Raw genomic sequence first — 24,485 nt, forward strand, 5'->3', positions numbered from 1 at the left:
CTTATTGTTTCCTTTGCATATTTTTTCCAAAATCAGCTGATAATATTTGAGTAGGTCTTTTTCTAGAGCATCTCATTTGTTTTGTTAATCATTTATCTTTTCATGAACAGACTATCTCAACAGTGTACCTCTGCTGTATCTTAAATTTGGGTAGTATAAGTCTTCTGGATTTACTCTTCTTTTTTTCTATTCCTTTGGCTGTTCCATGTGGATTTTGTCTAGGACATTTTCTATAGCTACAATGAATCCGTGAATATATTGTGATTAGGATTGTGTTAAATCTATAGATAGTTGGGGGAAATGGCTATCTAATCCATATTGAATCTCTCCAGCCCTGAATTTTATGGCTGTCTTCACTTATTTAGGTCTTCTTGATACATTTCACTGATATTTCACACTTCTTCTAGGAGATTCTGAATTTTTGAGAGATTTAGTCAATTATTTAATTTTAGCTATTGTAAAAAGTTTTTTTGTTTTTTTTTTTGGGTACCAGTGATCAAACTCAGGACCTTGCCCTTGTGAGGCAGACATGGTGTCACTGAAATAAATCCCCAGCTTCTGAAAATAATAATTTTTTTTTTGCACTTTATTAAATTCTTTTATTGGTACATTGTAGGTATACAACACAATTACATTTCTCATTGGGAATTGTACCTTTACATAATGCATCTTGGTTCTTATTTTTTCCCCATTCCTAGCACTCCCTTCACCCTCTCCACCCTCTCCACCCTTCCCTATTTACAAAGACTTTATTTCCATTTTTAAAATAGTAATTTTTAAAAAGATGTGTTCCAAATTTTTATTGCTAGTGAATAGAAAAAATATTGATTTTTGTATAATAATATTGGCACACTAATATATGTTCTGTGAGCTTACCAATCTTCCTAATTCTAGGAGGATATTTTTAAGGTTTCTTCAAATTTTCTCTGTAAACAATTGTGTTGTCTGTAAATAGATTTATTTCTTCCTTTTTGATGTGAATGTCTGTTCTTTATGCATTTTGCTTGCCTTTTTGAACTAGCTAAAACTTCTGATATGACACTAATTAAGAAGAGTGAAAGCAAAAATTTTGTGTTGTTCCTGATCTTAGGGTGGAAACACCCATTACCTTTTATTTAACAATGGTGTTACCTATAGGTGTTTCTGTTGGTACCCTTTTTCAAATTGAGAACATTTTCTTCTATTCCTAATTTGTTGAGTACATTTTTTAAAATATCATGAATTAGCATTACATTTTCAAGCATTTTTTCTATATCTATTGATAGAATGTATGTGCATGTGTGTATGTTTAAAGTCTGTTATATGAGTTCTATTACTTAATTTTAACTGTTAAATTTAATGTTGCATTTCTAGGATGAAAATTACTTGTTTACAATGCATTGTTGTTTTATGTATTGGTTTTTAAATCTATGATAATTTCTTCTGTTCTGAAGACTGCTTTGTATGAAAAGCATATTACCACTGTATCTTTTTTGAATAATGATTGCACCATTTATCTTTTTATCCTTTCATCTTTTTAACCTATCTAGATCATTATGGTTTGTGCAGGCTTCTGATAACATTTGATGGAGTCTTGCTTTTATTTTTATCCAATTCGATAATGTTTAGTTTTTTATTCGTGTTTGACTACCAGTTAAATCAATTATTGATATATTTATAAATACTAATTTATTATTAATTTTCTGTTTGCTTCTTTTTTCCTTCATATTTCCCCCTTTCGTTTGAAGATATTTTTGCTCTTCTTGTTTAAGATATTTTGGTTCCATTTATTTCCTGAAAACTTTCATCTTTCTCTTCAAACAAAGAGTGTTTCTGCATCATCTATATTTTACTTGGCACTCTTAGAGCACCGACATTAAGTGACTATTATTGATTGGTTTATTATCTACCATATTTGTTACTATTTTCTTTTTTGTTTGTTTGTTTGTGGTACCGAGGATTGAACTCTGGTCCTTTCGCTTGCGAGGCAGGCGGTGGAACCACTGAGCTAAATCCCCGGCCCCTCTATTTGTTGTTTTTGTTCTTTATTCTGTTTTTGTCTTCTTTTGTCTGTGTTTTTATTCTTATTGAGCATTTCACAGGATTCCATTTCATCTTCCTTCTTAGATGTCAATTCTGATTTGTTTTGCATTTTTAGCTTTTGCCCTACAGTTTGCAATGTACAACTAACCTCAATTCATTTAAAAATAATGAAATAATATTTATTTTCCTTTCCTCACCCTTGTATCGATACTGTCATTCATCTTACATATGCATAAGCTCATATATATGTATTTTTTTCTCCTGGCAACAAAATTTATCTCAATTTTTTGTTTGAGAAAATCCTGCATTTATAAAGAAAATTTTACAGGATATAGAAATATAAATTGATGATTCTCCCTCTTCTTGCTTACATGATTGCTGAGGAAAAGTTACATATGATTCTTTCCTTTGATACTCTGTAAGTATGGTATTTTTTTTAAGATTTTAAAAACATTTTGTATTTGATTTCCTGAAGTTTTAATATGATATGCCTATGTATAAGTTTTAAAAAATATATATGGATTTACCCTGCTTGATGTTTGTTTTTTGAGATTTCTGAATTTGTATTTTTTTGTGTCTGATAATATTTTGGAGATATTCTGTTATTATTGCTTCAAATATTTCTTGTATTTGCTCTTTTCTTCTGGTGTTCTTACTATGTGTGTGTAACATCTTTTCGGAGATCTTTAAGCTTATACATTTTTTTCGTCAGCCACTAGAAGTCTACTAACTCACCCATCAATGGCATTCTTTGTTTTTGTTACGGCATTTTTTTATGTCTACACTTTCTTTTGATTCTTTTTCTTTTCAGAATTTCTATCTTTCTGTTTAGCCTACATTGCATTTCTGAGTGTTTTCTAATTTTTCCATTAAGTCCCTGTGTTGTTCAGCATCCTGTTGTGTAACAAAATACCTGAGATAATCAAATTAAAGAGAGGAAAATTTTATTTTAGTGCATAGTTGTGTAGGTTCCAGCCCATGATTATTTGTCCCTGTTGTTTTGGGCCTGTGGTAAGGTAGCCTATCATGGAGGGTAGCACGTGGCAGAGGAAGCTGTTTATTTCATAACAGCCAGGAAATAGTGGGAGAGAGAAACACTGTCACTCATCCCTCAGTTCTCTTCAAGGCACAATTCAATGACTTAAGAGCTTTCATTAGTCCCCATCTCCAAGAGCACATTTAGCACCACAAACTGAGAATCAACCTTTATAACACGGACCTTTGGGACATTTCAGATCTAAACTATGGCATTATGCTCCCCCAGAGGCCAAAAGTTCATGTTCACAATGCAAAACATGTTTAATCTGTTTCCATGTGTCTGCAAGTATTAACAGCACCAACATTGCTCAAAGTCCAAGTCTGAAGGTTCATCTAAAACTCAAGGAAATTAAGTTTTAGCCCCATATAAAAATTTTAAAAAATCAAGGTGCAAAACACCAAGATATATTGTGACAGGGTATAAATTGCTGTTGCAAAAAGGCAGAATTGGAAAATGATTAAGTAGAGATTAAGCCAAAGCAAGATTAACACCCAGCAATGTAAACATCAAATAATATAGTTCCATTTCTGGCATCCAGAACACATGGTAATGTGATGTGAGGTCCAAAGTATTTAGACAGTTTCACTTCTAAGACTTTGAGGCCTCAGCATAATAATGATAGCTTTTAAAGTTCCTGGCCTCATAATTCCAACATTCTTGCCAAGTTAGAGTGGTTCTAGTCCTTTTGTGGCTGCTTAAAATTGTGGGGTTTTGTTTTGTTTCATTTTGCCTTGTAATTTTTTATTGAAATATGAACATAATGTTCTGAGCAAGCCTTAAGCATGAAGTAAGCCTTTATTGATGTGATGGTAAAGTGTGAGTTGAGGAAACATATTCTCTAGTCCTGGATTCAATCTCTTGCTGCTGGACTGTAAACTTCACCAATGCTCTCAGTTTCTTCCCAATTCAGATAGGACAAGATGACCAGGTGACCTTGGAGTTAGATAGTCCTTTCTTTCCAAGGTCAGTTAGGCTCTGATAAAACACCAGTCACTTAGGCTCTGACAGAATAGCTTTTCGTTTCTTTGTTTTTTGAGGGTAGACTTTGTTAAGAAAAAATAGAATGTTCTGGAATATTTCCGAATAGTTCCTTCTCCCCACCTCATTTATAGATAATGAAGAAATTTTTCTCTGCTATTCACTTGGGCTCCTGAATAATAAATTCATAAAGGGGAAGGACCCCTGAAGTTTTTTTTCCCATTAAGTTTATTGGTACTTTTTATTATAAAATACAGTTACATTCATCATTGGGATCTTGTACCATTATGTGAGTATCTTGGTTCTTATTTTTTTGCCCTTCCACTGCCCTCCATTCAACCCCTCCACCCTTCCCTATTTGCAAAGATTTTGTTTCCATTTTTTTCCTTTTCTCATATTTTTTCTTTTCCCTTCATTCTGTTCCCCTGCCCCTCCCACTTCCCCCTGCTCCTTTAGACCTTCTCTTCCTATTATGCAATATCTATCAATTATACATTTTTAAAACTATAATATCAAGATCTAGGAGACATTACCACAGATTTTACAGAATTTAAAAGGATACAGAAAGAATATTACAAAATTTTTTAAAAAATAAATTTGACAACTTCTAAGAAGTACCTTGGAAGACAAATTAATAAAACTAACTCTGGAGGAAATATACAATTTGAATAGCACCTATTAAAGCAAGTGTATTCCTAGCTTGAAAACCTACCTATTTGACAACAACATTTTAACTGATAAATTATATCAAACATTTAAAGCAGAAAAAAGAAGGAACACTTCTCCCCTCATTTTAGGAAATCAATATTGTGCTAAACCTAAAACTAGATAAAGATAATAGAAGAAAAAAGTATGAACATAGATAGAAATTTGTTTAACAAAACAAACTATTAGAAGTCAGATCTGCCAGTATATAGAAAGTAGTTTTATTATAGGGATGGCAGTCTTGGTTCAGAATTGGAAGATCCACCCCAAAAAGTCATCATTTAAACAGAGGAAAGGAAAAAGCCATATGATCCTGTCACTAGTTGGAGAAAAAGTATTGGACTAAATTCTACAGCTGTTCATGGTAAAAGCTATCAGGAGACTAGAAGTAGAACAGAACCTTCTCAACAGATTAAAGACATGTGCTCCATATTTCCAATGAGAATGCCTTATATGAATGGAGAAGACACAATGCTTTCTCCTTAAGGTGGGGAACAAGGGCAGATATACTTACTCTTTATCTGTCCATTAAACTTTGAAACCTAGGACCCATCAAAATAGTCTGGCAATAAAATGACACAATTAGGATAGGATTGGCAAGGTAGAATCAAAATCTTTATATGTAGATGAAATGAACATCTACAGAGAAAATACTAAGAAATCTCTAGGAGCCCCTAGAAATTGTATTTGAATTTAGTGGGATTAGAAAACACAAGGTAGATATAAAAATTCAGGTCTGTGTATACTTGCTATAAATTAAGAATTGGATATTGACATTTAAAAGAACAGTGTTAGAAGACTTTTAGTACCTAATTTTAAGACTTTTTCTAAAGCTACAGTAATCAAGGCAGTGTTGGTGTAAGGAAAGACATATAGATCATTGGAATAAAACAGAGAATCTAGAAATAGAACCACACATATATGGTCCACTGAGTTTTGAAAGATTATTTAACATTAACATTTTATAGAATATAAACTCAATTCAAGAGCCGAGGAAAAGAGAGTGTTTCCAGTAAATGGCACTAGAACACCTGGTATCTGTATATAAAAAAATAACCTCAACCTTTTATTTCCATACATCAAAATAACTTGAAAGGATCTATGAACCTAAATATGAAAGACTAAAATTATAAAACTTTAAGAAGAAATTATAAGGGAAAATGTTTATGAATTTAGGGTAGGCAAGATCTTCCTAGGATACAAAAAGCATAATGTATAAAAGAGAAAAAATTGATAAATGAGATTCCATCAAAATTTTGAACTTTAAATGACATTGTTAAAATGAAAAGTAGTCCTTAAACGGACTATATTTACAATGCATATAACCTATGACCAGAATGTATAAAGAAATCTTATAGCTCATTAATAGACAATCCAATTAAAAAGTGTACACAAGAAGATGATAGCCAGTACAACACAAGGAAAGGTGTGCAACACTAGAATCAGAAAAATACTAATCAGTACAATAACAAGATTGAATTATACACTCATTAGGGAGATGAAGTTAAAAGTTTTAAAAGCCTTGTCATGACTTTTTCTTTTTGTTGGATTCTCCCCCTTTGCATCTAACTTTTTGTCATACCCAACACATTCTCTCTGCTGGGCTTCCTGGGGTTGTGATCCCCATTTTCTTTTCCTAGGATATTGCCTAAAATTTTTTGGAGTGCTGGTTTGGTATTCATGAAGTTCCTAAGGTGCTCTTTGTCATGAAAGTATCTTATTTCTCCATCAGTTTTGAAAGATAGTTTTGCAGGGTACATCAATCTCGGGTGGAGTCTGTTTTCCTTTGGGGCTTGAAATATGTCACTCAAAGCTCTTCTTGTCTTGAGGGTTTGCATTGAGAAGTCTTCTGTGATTTCTGATGGGCTTACCTTTTTATGTGATTTGTTTCTTTCCTCCACTGCTTGTGGAATTTTGTTCTTCTGTCGGGTTTCTGGAATCCTAACTATTATATGCCTAGATGTAGATTTTTTTTGATCAAGGCTAATTTGAGTCCTATATGCTTCACTTATCTGTATGTAAAGTTCTTTTCCCCTCCTTGGGAAGTTTTCTGCCATCACTTCTGTGAATGGGTTTTTGTCATCTGCACTCTCTCCTCTTTCTTCATTGAGTCCAATCAGTCTTATGTTATTCTTCTTTGCATCGTCTTGCAACTGCTGGATTGATTTCTCATGGTCCCTTACAATTTTAAAGCAAGTTTTCTTTTCCTGGTCATTAATAGTAATCTTATCTTCTGTATCTGAAATTCTGTCCTCACATTGGTTCATTCTGCTGCATAGACTCTCAATGGAGTTTTTAATCTCCTGGAAATCTGTTTGTATCTATTTTATGGATTCCATTTGTTTCCTATGATGGGATTCCATCATGTTCCTCAGCCCCTCCATTTTTATATATCTGTGTCCTCTCTAGATTTATTAGTCATGTCTTGCACTATGGGCACAATCTCTCCTGTTATCTGAGAAATTATTTCTGATATCATTTTTTCCAAATCCTCTTTCATTGCCAGTTCAGGGATTCCAGGTAGTTGAGTATCAGAGTGTTCCATCTCATTTCCCTTTGGGGTTGCTGTAGGTGATCTGGAAGTCTGTTTTTGAGGCTTGTTTACTTGTCTTCTCATTTCCACGGTGGGGGGAGTGTGCGCTGTTTGAGCCCACGTGGCTCACCTCCCCTGCCCTGGGAGCAGTGGAATGGCAGCTAGGGAGCCTCCTCCTGGGCACTGGGATTGGCTCACCTCTTTTGCCCTGGGAGCAGTAGAATGGTAGCTGGGGAATCTTCCTCCTGGGCACTGGGATTGGCTCACCTTCTCTCCCCTGGGTGCAGTGGAATGGTAGCCAGGGAACCTCCTCCTGGGCACTGGGATTGGCTTACCTCCTCTGCCCTGGGAGCGGTGGAATGGCAGCTGGGGATCCTCCTTCTGGGTGCTGGGATTGGCTCGCCTTCTCTGCCCTGGGAGCAGAGGAATGGTAGCCAGGGAGCCTCCTCCTGGGCCCTGGGATTGGCTCACCTCTTCTGCCCTGGGAGGAGTCCCCTAAAGTTTTTAACTCTCACGTTTATCCACACTGAACTTCCTACAATTTATCTATTACAGTTCAAGATTTCCTGTTCTGTTACTTGTTCCTGAGGAGATTTTGTTCCAGGAATTTGTGATTGTCGGTTTTCTCCTGTCTATTTCTCCAGTTTTTTTTTGCAGGGGGGCAGATGGGGTAGGGTGAAATGTGTGTAATGTGATTCACCCTGAGACCTTACTCTCTAACATGTCAAAGAAAAGCTTGATCTTTTAGTTTGTTCAGCTTCTAATTTACTATCAGAAAGGAGTGATGACTTCCAAACTGACATGCAGGACTCAACCTGCAAATACTCTGTCACTCTGACTCCCACAACTACCCCTTCCTGGCCCTCTGGTTAGGAAGTTGGGACTTCTGGCAGCAGAGATCTGTTCTTAGGGACCACATGGCTGCTGATGGGCAGGGTAAGTGGCACTGAATCTTCCGGTGCTTTTGCTGAAGAGTGGGAGCATACCTTGAGCTTTATCCCACTGGATCTGCTGCCCAGTGGTGGAGGAGAAGGCAAGGGCCCAGCTTCTTTGCTGTTATTCACTGGCTGTGAGTTGTGGAGATGCAGCAGCTCTGGGGAGAGGGAACAGCACTGCCTCTTTGGTGGCCTTCATCTGAAAAACAGGAGGCTAGAGTCTGTCTCACAGATCTTTTGCTCCTTTCCTGGGCCTCTGTAGAGGCACAGCAGGCTTTTCTTGGAGATTTTTCTCTCTGCAGGCATTGACAGTTCCACATTTTGGGCTGCTCTAGCCTCCCAAACATGATATAAAAAGGCAAAATAAATGAACTAACAAAATCACAGAACTTCCAAACAAAAAAAATAAAAACAAAGAACTTATGAGTAGGTTGTCTCCCAAGTTCTCAAAGTTTCTTTTAGCCCAGGATGTTTTTCACTGGAATCAATGGAAGAGATAAGGTGAAACTAGGTACTTCATCTTCTCCAGAACAAAATCCTGGAATAATTTTTAAACTGAATGGAGCAAACAAACTACAAAATGATGGAAGAAAAAATGATGGAAGAAAAAATGATGGAAGAAAAAATTTAAAGTATCATGATTAAAAACTTAGTGAAACCACAGTATGTAGATGCCAAAGTTCTATTCTTCTTCCTCTTGTTAATAGTCACCTGTAGGGAACAGGGAAAGGGGACATTACTAGAACCTCTGCAGTGAGTCCTAGTCTCCTGCGAACCATGGCAGCACAAGGTGAATTAACTTCTTATACAGGAAAGGTAGAAAAAATGAGACTTTGAGAAGAAGCTGAGCTTTGGGTCTGATCAGTGCTGCAAAGACAAAAGCCCCCAGCTTACCGCACCTTTTATTCAGCACATCGGGAGAAACAAATGTGGCAAATAACTCAGGACAGAAAGTTCAGTACATTGGGATAAACAAGGTGTAACAATCCAAGAACAAGAGGAACTGAGTAGGTGAAGATTTTGTTCCTCCCAGGATGTCTTCAGCTGGTGTAATCTTGTCCTGGAGCATCACAGCATCACCAGATCATTGAGGTCTCAGTTGTGACTGGGGGCCAATAATGGCATAAAATGCCATAGATGGCCTGTAGGCAGGCCATAAATGCCATAGATGGCCTGTAGGCAGGAGAACTAGGCCTAATCAAATGATTTTTTTCCCTAAAATTATGTAGCATTGCTCCTGATAGTCACCTTCTCTGAAGGCCACACTTAACAGCTTAGCTCTTCTTGTTATGTTAACTTTGCATGTGCATGTGTGTGTGTATGTGCATGCGTGTGTGTGTATGCATGGCAACATGAACTTTTTTGAGTAAAAAAAGAATTTCATAAAATGTTTTAGAACATGTGATTTTGGCGTACTATTATAGTACAGTATTGTTTTCAAATGACTATTTTGTGATTACATTAAATTAAAATTTATACTTCATCTGTTTTTGTGTGTTGGCAAAATGTAGTTCTGGTTGTGTGAACTTTTTAATTTCTTGCTTCTAAAAGATTACCTCAATACTCATCTGCATTTCTGGCAGACTTAGCTAATCAAAATATGAAGATTATATTTGCACAGCTTTTACTATCAGTCAAAAACCTTAGTTTCTTTATTTTAGCTTAGAATAAAAAGAAGTATCAATGTATTCAAATTTATTCTGTACCTTTATATGATTCTACTGACATCCTTCTCATTGTATGAAACATCAGAGTTAAGACAAGCTGAAGATAGGCAATTAAATTGGAAAAATAAAGAAAATGTACCAGGATTATTGTCATCTAACAGACATTTTTTCCATAACAGGACATTGCTCAGGCTCTAACTCTTTAACATCTCTTTTTATATAAATTAAATGATTAACTCTGTACTGAGTACAAGAAATTTAATCTCAGTTCATGTCGGTGTCAATTCATATCTCAATATTTGGAGTCTCTTTTAGAGTTGACATTCTTTTTTTTTTTTTTTTTTCGTACCCGTGATCGGATGAACTCTGGACCTTGTGCTTGCGAGGCAGGAGGGGGAACCACTGAGCTAAATCCTTGGCCCTAGGGTTGACATTCTTGTTCCGAGCTCCTCACAAAATTGCTGGGCAAACTGATATTCAATATCCTCCTGAAATGTTTACACTGATGATAGAACCAGCTTTTATTTATGTGTTCAAACTTTCACATTTAATTTCCAATGATCTTGGTACACTGTGTATTCCTCTTTAACTTTTTGAAATATCAGTCAAGGATTTTAATCCCTTGAAATTTCAGTTGTACAGAAAAATTAACTTAACTGATTTTTGTATTTGGTGAAAAATCACTATGCTTTTGTAATTTCCCCAAGTAAAGAATTTATGAGTGCATTATCTTATATAGCACTAAATAAAAAATACTAAATCAAGGACATATATGGTTAAAATTATTACATCAAAGATACATGTTCTTTTCTGTTCTTATCCTTTAAAAAAAGGAAGCCCTATAACAGCTTTTATAAATTACAAGGACATTATTCTTGTGGATCCCAGTACAAATGAGAGCCTTCTGTAACTCTGGAGTAATAAGGTCTATTTTAACAGTTGATTAATCTTTGAAAGCCTAGCAACCAGCTAGACACTTGGGAAACTTGGGTGGAAGTTCAAGGAGTTCTTAAGAAAACTGGGTCTGAAATCTGCTTGCTGGAGCCTTATCAGCCAACATTAGCAGGAACCAGTGTGATCCCTCTTGCTCAGTTCTCTGTCTCTGCTGCAGACAGGATATTTCATTGCCAAGGTATCTATGGAAGGAGTTGGGCTTCGGGATTTCATTCTCTCACTTACAGTTTAACTTTCAGTTTGTTAAATAATCCCACTAATATCCTTGGGAACTGGGGAATCTGGTGTTAAAATACTGCATGTAGAGCCTGGGGCAATGTTCACATATAATTTGCCCTTCAGAAATGTGGTCTGAACAAGACTACACTGTTTGTTTTTCACATTAGCTGTTTTGCTCCTTATTTTAGGAATGGTTTCTTCAAGAACAAATATATATCTATAAAGTGACTGTGTATCCATCAAAGACACTTTGCAATTTCAGTTCTACTCAGTCATAAATGACTACTGGATTTAAATAGTTGGCAACTTGCTGAATATTTCTTGAGTACCGATATGAATATTGATGAAGGCAAGGAATCACTCTGACAGTTTCTTAGACTATGTCAATGTCAGAGTGATTCCTTGTATTTTGTGAAGGTGCTTAATTTAAAAGAATGTTTCTAAAATTAAAATTCTTAAAAATACAATTGAAAAACCTGTGTTGTCTAACCCATTGAAACTTTGAAACCCTTTAAATCCATTAAAACGTACACAAAAATGGCCATAGCTCAGAAATAACAAATGACATGCATTAACCAGGCCTCTTACAATACATGGATACACTCATTTCTGGTGTGACAATTACCTTTTAAGGTCTATCCCTTTCTCAGGTACTCAAATGCCAGCTCATTGTGGACGCTTCATAGATTTTATGTGGCGGAAATGTATGAGTGTGGTTTTTGACTGTTCTTCCCACAGGACATTTGCTGGGCTTCTGTCCCTCACATATTGCCAAGGCACCTTTTGATGCTTTCCTTTTCAGTGGTTCAGTTGTTAAAATTCATTCGCCATGCAAATGTTATTGGTGGGGCCAACATAGGAAGCTGTTTCTCTTCCTTTATGGCATCTTATTAACTGATAGATTAATATGATATTCTATCCACAATACTAATGAACCTTAGAGATGATACAGATTTATGAAAAATTATATTTTTTCATAAGCAAAATATGAAGCTTTGATACTATAGGTAACTGTGCAATGTATTCTGATATATATATATATATATATATATATATATATATATATATTTCCATCCACTTCCAAAAGCACTAACACTAAAGATTGTAACATTGAGAAATGAAAATAACAAGATGAGAGAGTGATAAACCAGAAGATTTAACATTCATCGTAGTTAAAATTATAGTCATACTGATTGATTTGTTTTTCAGTGATTTGAACAGATACTTTGACACTTTAAAAACTCAAATACAGAGGTTTCTGGCACCAAAAGACATTTTAATAATTTTTTTTGGTAATTAAAACTCTAGTTCACCAGTTAAAATAGTCATACCTTCTCATTAAGGCATTAAGGGTATGGTAGGTCAGAATTACAGGGTCCTGCTTATCAAGTGTATCTGCTTTGCTATGGACCAAGTATTCTTTTTCATGACTGATAACTGACTGTAGTTAATGACCAAAAAAATATCTGGCAGTGATATTTGTCTCTCTATTCTTAGAATATAGATATTAAGTTTAAATAAAATTGTAACAAATAAGTCATTGGGAGCTCTGCCATAATAGAGAAGGTGGTGTGGGATAGTCTGTATAATGTATTCAGTAGAAACTTTTTAGAGAGTTGGAAAGAAAGAACTAACAGCTTTATAACAGCAAGTTAAAATATAAGCTAAAATATACTACAGAAATAATTTATATAACGTATACTGTCTTATCATTATAGAAGTCAAAAACTATGTGCAAGGAAACCTTTATAATCCAATGCTTCCTATAGGGTATAGAAGTAATATAGAAGTATATAGTATGTTTACATAGCGATATTGTAAGCTAGTAACTGTTTTGTTGTTGTTAACAAATGTCCTAGTACAGGAATTCATTAAGTCTTCCAGAAGTTCAAGGAGAGAAGCCTCATTTTTAATTTGGCTTTAATGAAAAATATCTTGAAAAGATTGGGAATTTAGTATTGTCTCAGATTCTGCTTTTTCTAGGCTTTGTTTGTTTGGCTGTCTTTTATTTTACTTTGTTCACTGCTTCTTTTTCATATGACCATTACATATTCCAATTCCTTAAGACTCTTGGTATTTTCTTCTTTCTCTTTAAAAAATCTTATCTAGGCCTATAGCTACCATTACCCTTTATATAAGAAAGTCATGTGCATGTGATTTACAGATTAAGCCTCTTCTCAGATCCCTGTACCTAACAGCTTCCCCCTGGACGTCTTATATACACCTCTTAAATGAAATATCTCCAAGACAATAATACATGGTCTTCTATACTTAGTCCTTACTAATCTTTTCTGGTTAGAAAGTTGCCACCATCCAACCAGTAGAATCCCTCTGTCTTATCCATGCTCCATATTCAATTTACCGCCATACTGTGCCCATTTTACTCCTAAAGAAACTGAAGTCATTATAATCACTCCCATAACCTTAGTCCATTATAGTAGCCTTTTAGGTGGTTTGCTGGTATAAACTGTGATGCCCACCCACAGAAATCCTCTATATGTTCTCAACAGTGAAATCTAAGATTGGGTTTTTCAAAATCCACCCTAATGTGAAAAAAGAAACTTATCTGAAAAGTCTGAATACTATATGACTCTAAATATATGACATTATGCAAAGGGACCTTGGAGACAGTAAAAGGGTTAGTTTTGCCAGAGGCTGGGGGAAAGGGAGGGACGAATGGCAGAACATAGGGAACTTTTACAATAATAAAATGATTATGTATAATACATGTCTTACATATTTGTGAGACACCATAGAATTTACAACAAAAGTGAACCACAATATGATCTAAGGACTGGGTTGAAAATGACATGCCGGTGTTGGCTCATTGATGATAAGAAATGTAGCACTCTAGTGCAGATTAGTGAAGCAGCTTGTGTGGTATGAGGGATGCTTCTTGCCCAATGTGCTGTAACTTAGAACTACACTAAAAATGAAGTCTATTTATGAATTTATTCTGAGTTTTCATCTCTTCATCTACTCCTGAAATGTTGTGTTAGTCTTATAATGTTGGAAAAACAAAAATTGGCAAGCCTTCTATACCTCTGAAACTTTATCATCCTCCTCCCCAACTTCCAGACACCCTGGTCTCTTTCAGATCAGATCTGAACAGTTGACATACAGTTTCTCACTGAGCTTTTGCCCCACCCTCCTCCTCATGCCTAATCAATATCTCTTTATTCTCTAGATTGCTCCATTTGCTAAGGGAAGACTTCCTTGATGTCTATATCTTTTTGGGAAATTATATGCTTTACTATAGCTTGCATATAATGAGCTTTAGTTATTTCCTCAGAGCTCTTACTACTGTCACAGTTGGACCTTTATAAAAATTAAAATATCAAGGTTATTTATTAGTACTATATCTTTCTTCATTACTAGACTATAAACATTATACAGTGACACCCTGGCTATTTTTGCTAGCAACTGAGCTAGATATAGGATTGCTCCAATGGAGGCATTTAGTAAATATTTGTTGCATGAATGAATAGAAGAAAGAATAATGGCTGCTAAATGAACTGTTGGAATCAATTGCTGTGCTTGCTAGAATTAGGCATTTGGAATCACTGAAATATATATTAATATCCCAGAAGAGGCCTTTTTGAACATGCATTTTTAAAAGTTCCATCACAGAAGAATTTTTTAAACCCTATGCCTCTTATATTTTATATGAATTTTCAAATCTGTGAGTTCTTATGATTCTAGATAGATGCTTTGCTCTGTAGGGCCTTGAGAGTTGAACGTGAGCAGTATGAAAGAAGTAATTATGTGGTATTGGGACTTCTGTCCATCTGTAGCCTCTTCTTTCAAGTCCTGTCAAATTCTCTCTGTATGGGTGGCCTGTTCATTAAATTCATTGTGTGGCCCTGGGGACAGTCTGGAATTCCTCTGAAAGCAGCCAGCACTACTGTCAAAACACGATAGGCTGCCTGGTAGCAACTGCATGTGATAATTATTACACATGTTCTCTGACTAATTAATAAGCTCTTAAGATGAAGAAATAATTTCCATACTTTCCAGGTAATCCAAGTAATTTATCTTAATTACTGTCAGCCTTTGAGACTTCCATGGGTATCCTAATCTTTCTCCTCAGTAGTAATTATGTGAATTAGTAATAAATTTTTAGGCAGGTAGCAATGTATTGTTGGGTTCTCTCACATTTACTTTGTTCTGCATTACAATTATATACACATATGTATGCATACATATTCTAAATGAATGCCTTTTCTTATTCCAGTCTGTCCTTTCCCATGGTACTGTTGAAGACTGCGCTGTGGTTGGCAAGGAAGATCCTTTGAAAGGTCATGTTCCCTTAGCAATCTGTGTGTTGAAGAAGGGTGAGACATCTTTGTCCTTCCTCATTGGGCCTGAATGATTAAGTCAGGTTAATTCATTGCAAACCCTTTCAACTTCTTCCCTAGGTATAAATGCAACAGAGAAACAAGTTTTAGAAGAAATTGTGAAACATGTTAGACAGAGCATTGGCCCTGTGGCTGCTTTTCGAAATGCAGTGTTTGTTAAACAGTTGCCCAAAACCAGATCTGGCAAAATTCCTCGATCTATTCTATCTGCTTTAGTAAATGGCAAGGCATATAAGGTATGTTATCAAGGACATTTAATGCTGAGTTCTGAAATGCTTTTCACCATTTCTTTAGCATCAACAAAACTCTTAAAATGGTTCCTAAGCATGAATTGAATTCCTACCAAATACATACATGTTTGATTTTTTTTAATATTAAGAGAAAAATTACATAGCCCCTCTCTGTAGGATGAGGGTTTGGGAAAGAAAGGCAGGCAAGTTAGAACCACATCCTTTGATTATGAGAACCAGTGTGTGAAAATATCTTTACTATTAGTAATTGTGTTAATTAAATTCAAACATACTTGTGGAAACTCAGTCTTATGGATTTAAAGGTACACTTTCATTAATTGTTGTCATTAATGGCTATTAGTAAATAAGAAAGCAAAATATTTGAGGCTTACAATAGATATTTAAAGTGTTGTAATTGTTGTATGTGTTATTTCTCCTGTTCTGAGTGAAATTTATTTTAGGAAACTTTAGATTGATTCAAGCATCGATTTACACATATCCTCTGTGCATAGAGGTACATATTTTTTCAATAACATCTAATAAAAGGTAATGTAACAGTAAAGAATATGAGAAAAATGTACCTCCCAATGAAATCAATTTTATAGGAATATTTAGAAAGACTTTTTTTTTTTTTTTTGGTACCGGGGATCGAATTCGGGTCCTTGCTCCTGCGCAGCAGTCGGCAAAACCACTGACCTAAATCCCGGGCTAGAAACATTCTTAAAAGGAACTCTGAAGTATCATCTGCGACCAATGATTTTGTTCATTAAGCCATTTGTTTATTGCTTTGGAAGATTATAAATAGAACTATAAATAGTAGGTTCAAAATTCCCCATTTTGTATATTTTATAGGATAATGTAAGATAATGTGAAATACTACATTGCATATAGTCATTTTTATTATAATGAGTGTAGAGGGGCATTCATATGACTAAATTTCTTTCCAGATAACTCCCACAATTGAAGACCCCAGCATTTTTGGACACATAGAAGAAGTGCTGAAAAAGGCATCATGATTTTTGCTTCTATAATGAATTGGTTTGTGTTAATTCTGTAGTTCGAATTAAGTTATTTGAGTTACTTCCCAGAAATAAAAATTCACAGAAAAATGACTTGCCAATTGAAATGTGAAATGTAAAACTTCTAGGAAACCAGTCTCATGAAAACTAGTGAAAGAACCTGTCTGATTTGCCTCAATTGTATGGTTTTTCAGTTGCCTGTAACATGGCTCACCATATGTTGTTCAGTGCTATAAGAAAAATGTATCAATTTTATGCTTAAAACATTATTCCCCCTAAAAATCCACTGTAATTAAATGTGGCTCTTATAAACATTTCCTGACAAAATTTAAAACACAATTCAATGTCAAAAAATAATTAAAATTTTGAATATTCTTAAGATTCTTTAGATGCCTACTCTTTCTAAGTGAAATAGATAAAATGGGGAATTTTAGGCAATTATCTAGACAGATGAAGGTATTGTCTAGGTAGGGAGATCTGTGTGGCCATATTTCCTGAGGGAAAGCAGGAAGCCAGGGTTAAAGCTCTTCCTGGTGGTCCCTCTGTTACTTAGACAAGGGAAATCACATGCCTGGCAGAGAATCTAAAGATGACTCAACCCAATCTTTGCATCTTGGGAGATGAAGGCTCCCAAGAGCCCCTACTCATGTCTCAGGTTCTTAATTTACTTCTTAATGATCCTGTCTTTGTTAAGGAGTCAAAGAAATAACACAAATGAAGTAGGGTGGCAAGGAAAGCTCTGAAGAATGAAAGGTAAAGGCTTTAACATTAGGATGCAGATGAAGGGACTTTCCAGATAGGTTAGTGTAATGTCAGTGAGGTTTTCAGTGAGCCTGAGCCACTTAGCCTGTATTTCAGGTCAATAGGGAATGGTAAAGCCTGGAGAGCGCCTGCTCCATCAAAGGAGAGCCCTGCCTGCTTCTGGAAGAATGTGTAACAGGAGGGAGGGAGACAGATGTCCTGCTGCAAGAGCCTCAGGTTTCCAAGAGAAGCCAAAAACCCATAGTTATTTTTGTGGAAGCTATAATTTTATATAACTGATGACACATGTAAAAATTACGTCCAAACATATCTTTACAATTAAACTTCTATAAAATTAGGAAGACTTTTTAATAGAAATTTAAAACTAGTCTTTAATGAGCTTATGGTAATGTACTGAATAACTAGAGTAGATATAAGTAGATAATGAACAGTTATCAAAGAATGCATTTAAGCACAAAACCTGTACCATGCCCGTTGAATCTTGGAAAATTCTCCAAGTATTTCTCAATCGTTTAGTTATTTGGGAACATTATTTTCAAGAACACATTGTCCTAACATAATAGTTTGGGTAAAGGAAATATCTGTGAGTGATAATAGATGTGAATTTACTTGTTTGTGTCATAAAAATAGTTTAAAGACTGTATAAAACATTCTGAAAATATTAGCTCTTTTTGAACTGTAGGCTACAAAATAAATGGTTTATCCAAATAAATTCTTATTTGCTTAACTTGCCTTCTTGATTGTTATGCCTGAATAAATATATGCATCTTTAATTATTTTAGTACTCTGAATTAATCCAACTAGATAGAGGCTATATAATTTGAAACTGCTGGGTTTCTTGAAATATCTTTTTTATTGGGTACAATTTTATCTATTATCAGAACTGTAGTACTTAAAAATAAACTATTTTAATGTCTTAGCATTAAAAAGTATTTTCTTATTTTTTTCTACATGAAAAAATCATTTAATCTGAAATGGCACATTCTTTAACTGAATGTGTCTTCTTATTTATTTGTAAGTTATGAGCTCAGGCAGATTCAACAATTGTGTAAAAGTTGCATCTCTTGTCCACTTTCACATTTTTCCTGGTAATCTCATCCAAAGGGACACTTCAACAAGCAGGCTTGGGTTATTTTTCAGTTGAGTGGGACTGGAAAACACTGCATGAGAATGGGGAAGTAACTATTTCTTATGTCTCATTGAGGAAATTTATCTCCTTTAGAAGGTCAGAGAAAGTACTGTTACTCTCACATGACTAAAACAGGGTCAATAAAGGTACACTTAAATCGTCAGACTGCTTATGATTTGGGAAAAAGAAAGAAAATTTTCTATTGTAATACTCACCATAAATCACTTTCATTAAATAGTATCTAAAATATTTTAAATTACATGTATCTTTTATTACAACAATATAATGTTACTGAAGCATGTAGTCATGCTGTTTGCCAAAATACATTCTGTGTGACTGCTTTTGTTTTTTTCATGGAATTTTTTATTGTAAGACGTTAGGAAAATGAAAATAAAAAGTACTTTCAAAGATCTCTAGAATAGTGTTTTCCAAATATTCATCTTTGTTTTGAATATATTAAATATATGCAAATTAAATGTACCTTACATTTTAAGAAGTAGTTTTAGTTATCTAAAATTATTTGAAGAGTCTAGATCTGATCACTAAAAATGTCACAATTCATAACTGTGATGGTCAAGAGGAAAAATACTGAGATTCTAAGCTCAGCACATGAAATAGATTTTGGAGCCTGGCAGAAGTTTTCTTATAAAGCATATTTTTGCTTTTCTGAGGGAGGTAGCTGGATCTTTTGTATCACTGTATGTTACAATCTATTACAAATGATTAATCTTGCTTACTTGATCACTGAGAAGCAGAGACTGACTTTAGTAACTGACTGCTTTCTACAGTTTGTATATTTCCTGTTTCCTAGGCCCATAGGTTAAAGGCTTGGTTTCCAGGTACTGATCCTGGAAGGTGCTGTGGGACTATAGGAGGAGGAGCTCTAAGGGAGGTCATAAGATCCCTGGGGAAGAAGCCCTCAAAGAGAATGGTGGGGCAGAAGCCCTTTTCTTTCACTGGGTTCCCAGCCATGAGGCACATAGTTTGCCTCCTGAACGCTCTTCATCATTGCCATCCCGCATGCTCACCAGAGGCTCAAAACAATTGGTCTGCTTGACCTTTGACTGGAAACTCCAAAACTGTGTCAGTCAAAACAATCCTTTTGTCTTTATAAGCTAATTGTCACAGATATTTCTGTGATAGAAAGCTAACTCAGTGGTATAAGAATAAAGACAGATCTACTTGTGGCATTTTAATATCATAGTTTCTGTATCATTTTATTTCTATGAATCAAAATTTCCATTTTCAGGTGAGGTTAAAAGCCCTTTCCCATTGTTTCTGCTCAAGCAACATTGAAGAAAAATTTAAAACCACTTCCATAATCTAGTTTAGTACTCCCTCTTGTGGCAAACTACATTTTGAGGTGAAATATTAGATTCTGAGTCATTGAAAGAATGGTTTTCATCATAGTTCACTAGACAAATGTTGTATCACTAGAAAGCAAGCTTAAACAGAGAACTGGAAGTATTTTTTTATTGACAATGGAGAGGGTTTCTGTTACCATTACCTTTTGACTGAATCTGTTTAATAAAAATAGACATCAAAACAAATGTAGTGTACGTGCAAACATAGCAAATTAAAATACAAAAAAGAAATTAACTAATGACAGGTTTTGCGCTTCATAAGACCAAGCAGCAGAAAATAAGCAGTTAGATAAATGGTATTATTAAATAGGTTTTACTTTGAAATCTCCCATATAAACAAAGAATAAACAACAGTAACACCAAGAAATAAAGCCACAGGGAAGATGTTACTCTTCTATACTTTTTATACACTATATATGTAATCACTCTGTCTTTCATTTATTTCCTCTGATAAAACTGACTTCAGGGAAGATCCACAAGGCCATCTCGGCTGAAAGCTTATAACATTAAACATGAATCTGGCTAATGCCCTGTTACATCGAAAAAAAGGAAGAGATTTCTGGGGTTGTGATTTTTTTCAGTGAAAATGAGCCTCAGACTCCGCAGTGGTTGACCTTCACTGTCCAGTGCTGGCTGGTGGTTCAAGGTATTTGAATGAACATGTGGTTCTTAGTAAAGAAGTTTTCTTTTTATCTTGGTCCACAGATAACAAGAGAAGATAATGGATTTTTAATATAAATTTTTTAAATAATTGCTTATGACTCTTGTAAACAGTTTGGCTTTGTTTAGTATCGAAAAGGAGATTGAGCCATCACAGTGCTATTTCTAAAGTTATAGGACATCCCTGATTGCCTTTAAAGGTCATTTTTTGGCTCCAGTTCCAGGTTAAATCATTTTTTTTTAATGATCAGAGGCAGGTGTTCAGCTTTAAATATAGACAGACTTGAAGGAGGAAGATGTTGAAGCATGAAACATGCTTCAAGGAAACATTGATTTGACTGTTACAATTCAAAAACTGTAAAAATGATGGAATGGCAAAATACAAACAGTACTTGGAATTGTCAAATGTTTGCACTCAAGACTCCATGAACCATATATTTTATTTTTTAAAAAATCATATTTATATCCATTTACATAAGACTTACACATTTAAAAAGAAATACACAGTAATACATAAATGTCTAGTATATTACAACATGAAAAAACAAGTGGCTCCATTTCATAAAAGCATCTGTTGTACAGAATTTATGATGTGGATGATGCTTATTATTCAAATGACTTAAGCATTTTATTACAATTTAGTAAACTAATCAAGCTTAATATCTGATCCCCCCCCCAAAAAAAATCACATTTTCAGCTTTTAAACCATTACTTGTTATTATTTCCTTTGAATTCGGTCTTCACAAAGGTTTTCATTGCTTGTCTTCTTAGATGGTAGTGCACTTTAGGTAGAGTAGACTGAAAAGATGACATCTAAAATATGTAACGGACAGCATTAGTTCACCAAAAGGTCCCTGCCTAGTAAATCCTATTCCTTTACTTTGTTCTGCATTTCCATGAAGCCTGCCTACTGCTGTTCTAAAATATAAGGGAAAGAAAATCAGCTAGGATCTAACCAATAGCAGAAATAAGTGACATTTGCCCTCCTCCATTTCTGTGCTAAATACATAATAGGATTTGCTTGACTTTGGGTAAAGTAAGGCAATAATATAAACAAAAGTAGTCACATGAAATGTCAGCATGCCTCCGGAAAATTTTACAGCTTACTAATTAATAAATTGGGTTGAGTTGTCCTATGTGATGAAATAGATTTATATTCTAGTTCATATATTTTACGGCTTTTAAAAAGACAGTTTTTTAACTGTGACAAACACATATTGATAATAGATAACATTTTAAAGATTCTGGGTTAGTGGTATGAGATCACAAAATCTTTCCAGTCATAATATACTTAGGAAAAGCTCAAAGTTATTGACACAAAAGAAAGAGTAAATATCATGTTCTGAATTATTCTTAATAACAGTAAGTGCTAATCTTTGGCCAAATAAGAACTAATTTTGTTAGATTTATTTTTTTGTAAATAAATACCACTGTGTAATAGTAAAAGCTGGGAAATATGAACTAGAATGTCATGCATAAGAAACAGACTGCAAGTAGTTAAAGAATATTTCTATCCATCAGTCAAGAGCTAAGAAGCAAGCACTACCAAACATATTAAATAGTCATTTGTAAATTAGTGAAGTATTCAGTTCCTGAGAAAATTACGTTATGTGTAGAATCTATTATAAACAGTATTTTGGAAAGCCTCTTATTTAGACAAATTATTATCTGCTTTAGATCATGCCTAATTAGATACCAAATTGTATATTGTAATTAAATTTTTAATGTTAGGGTTGTACTTTTGAAATTAAATCTTGAATCTTGATGCTTTTTGTTTTATCACCTTCAAATAGTGACCCAAATAAGGCAAAATATATCATTCATGTGAAGTCTATAGGACCAACAAAATATTATGTAACGCTTGTAGTTCCAGGCAAAGGGTAAAGACCACAAAGTGAGCTGTATCTTCATCTATTACTGCTGCTTCCTCCAGTCCCTGTGTACATGTTTGGTGCTCAATAATAGCTTAAAATATTTTTCATAGCATCAATTCATTGAAAATTCTACAATATTGTGGTAAAGCATAATTTTAGGTTCGAATAATTTTTGAACCTTTGACATTTATGAATCTAGGAAACCATAGATTTCCTTATAAGACATTTCAATAAAATGTCATATATATGGATTTAGAAGTAGCTTCCATCCGCTAATATTTCTTTAAATACAAATGCCTCATGTCTAGTAGTAATATGTTCTGCTGTTCCTATTCTCCATTATTATAAATTAATTTTATGTTTTTCATTCCTCAGATACTTAAAATTCATCCTTTTAAAGCAAATATTAAGTCCCATTGATAAGCAACAACAACATACTGAAAGTTCAAACTTTTCAGTTTCTACTTTTGCTGTTAATAGGAATCCACTTCTAAATCATTTTACTGTCTCTGTCATTTGATTCTGAATTTGCTTAAATCTTATAGGCCTACTTTGATTTCCTTACATAAGATAGTCACTTAAAATTATATGATTCTCTGAGTGCCAAACTCTTGTTAATAAAAATGCTGGGGGTCAATAAGAAATGCTATTCAAAAGTAGAAAACGACATGGTAACAACGCATTTATGTGTAATAATTGAGTAACAGGTCTCAAACAGACAGACCTTAAACCATAGGAGACAGGTGATGATAGGAAAGGACAGATGGAGTTAAAATATACAGGTTACTTTTCCCCCCTCTATCAGTTCAAAGGGGTTATCTCACCTCCGTACTGCTAGGCCATACCAAAAGGCATATGTATATTTACTAGTCTATGTAGTCCCGTTTTTTGTTGTTGTTGGCTTGTTGTTTGTCAGCCAAAGGGAAACTACTCACAGCAGGTCAGTGCTGCCTCCTTTGAGTGGCTTGTCAACATGAGTATGTGCGAACAGTGGAGTTGTCTAACCTCTGCAGTCTTGATGAAGCAACTGCAAATGGAGAAAAGGGCTTTGAAGTTCTTGGATGGTTGAGTAGAAGATTTCAGATGAGAAAGATTTATTTCCTCTGCATAAAGGATGCTGAATATATTAGTAGACCTTCTTTCTCTCAGATATGAGCCAATCATAGACTCCTCTTCTCTAGACACAGTTACAAAGGAAATGTTTTTCCCAATGTAATTCAGCTGAGCTTTAGAGTTCCGTATTTCCTCTTAGATGACATCTGTAACAAGAGAGCTCCCCCAGGGTGCTTCCACTTTCCTTGAAAAGATTGTTCTACAGAACTCAATATGGTGAATTGTTTTTCATCCAAGTATTGATGAACCTCTATGGTAATTTTAATCATGTTATATTCCTCATGAATTTTGCTAAGAAGTTATACAGCATTATCAGATACAAGAAATGTAGATCAAAGATGATAGTTTATATTGAAATTAATTTTAAGAATCATAATAGCTATAACCTTGGAAAGAAATAATGATTCTAAGTGATTATCTTAATGAAAGTGAGTCTTTTCCCTTAATGTTTTTCAAACAAATAATTTTGTGCCTACTATTTCAAAATTGTCTCTCCAGAATAACTGTTTTCCTTTATGAAGTATTTTACACAAGTCTAATGTCCACAGAAGGAAATATTAATTAAGAAATTGCAGTTGCTTTGGTGTTTGTTTAGCTTTCTTCTTATGATTGTGCTTATTTATTTGAAGGCCTTTTGTTTTGATCAGCAATAAAGATGTCTGATGAGTCTGAATTTCGAAGACTATATATAAAATTTCCAATATTTAGATATGTAAAGGGCTGGTGTGGTTAATTTCCATGTATTATGAATCTTTAATACAAATCCAAACTCTACCTTAAATTATTTACTTTGTGAATGAAAGGAAAATAAAACACCAATCAAGCAGAGTCTATTATTCTTCCTAGATGTGGACATTAGCCAGAGTTGTTCTTTTTAGGATATTATACATTATTTTGAAAATGAGAATAAAATGCCATGAGTTC

The 24,485-nt window shown here is 34.5% G+C and overlaps 2 protein-coding genes across 36 annotated transcripts in view; one reads left to right on the forward strand and one right to left on the reverse strand.

The window, feature by feature from the left end:
- Nucleotides 1-18,148, forward strand: part of Acss3 (acyl-CoA synthetase short chain family member 3) — a 197,894-nt gene extending 179,746 nt beyond the window's left edge. For all 3 annotated transcript variants that reach the window (XM_087192557.1, XM_004867522.4, XM_087192556.1), the window contains exons 14-16: nt 15,287-15,386; nt 15,471-15,646; nt 16,588-18,148. In XM_087192557.1, the coding sequence (XP_087048683.1) occupies nt 15,287-15,386; nt 15,471-15,646; nt 16,588-16,656 (345 nt within the window). In that variant the 3' untranslated portion in view covers nt 16,657-18,148. The remainder of the gene's footprint in view (nt 1-15,286; nt 15,387-15,470; nt 15,647-16,587) is intronic.
- A 1,861-nt stretch (nt 18,149-20,009) lies between these two features.
- The window catches only part of Ppfia2 (PPFI scaffold protein A2), a 482,684-nt gene continuing 478,208 nt past the window's right edge, over nt 20,010-24,485 (reverse strand). For 24 of the 33 annotated variants that reach the window (XM_087192543.1, XM_087192527.1, XM_021246547.2 and 21 more), the window contains 2 exons: nt 23,384-23,475; nt 20,010-21,387 (listed from right to left, as the gene is read on the reverse strand). In XM_087192543.1, coding sequence (XP_087048669.1) covers nt 23,417-23,475 — 59 coding nt within the window. In that variant the 3' untranslated portion in view covers nt 20,010-21,387; nt 23,384-23,416. Of the gene's footprint in view, nt 21,388-23,272; nt 23,476-24,485 lie in introns of all 33 variants that reach the window. The other 9 variants (XM_021246551.2, XM_087192539.1, XM_087192530.1 and 6 more) reach the window with 4 other exon arrangements.

This window comes from Heterocephalus glaber, unplaced genomic scaffold, assembly GCF_053883595.1.
Source record: "Heterocephalus glaber isolate CG9 unplaced genomic scaffold, H.glaber_assembly_v1.0 deba00001572, whole genome shotgun sequence".
In the NCBI taxonomy this organism is placed as follows: domain Eukaryota; kingdom Metazoa; phylum Chordata; class Mammalia; order Rodentia; family Bathyergidae; genus Heterocephalus; species Heterocephalus glaber.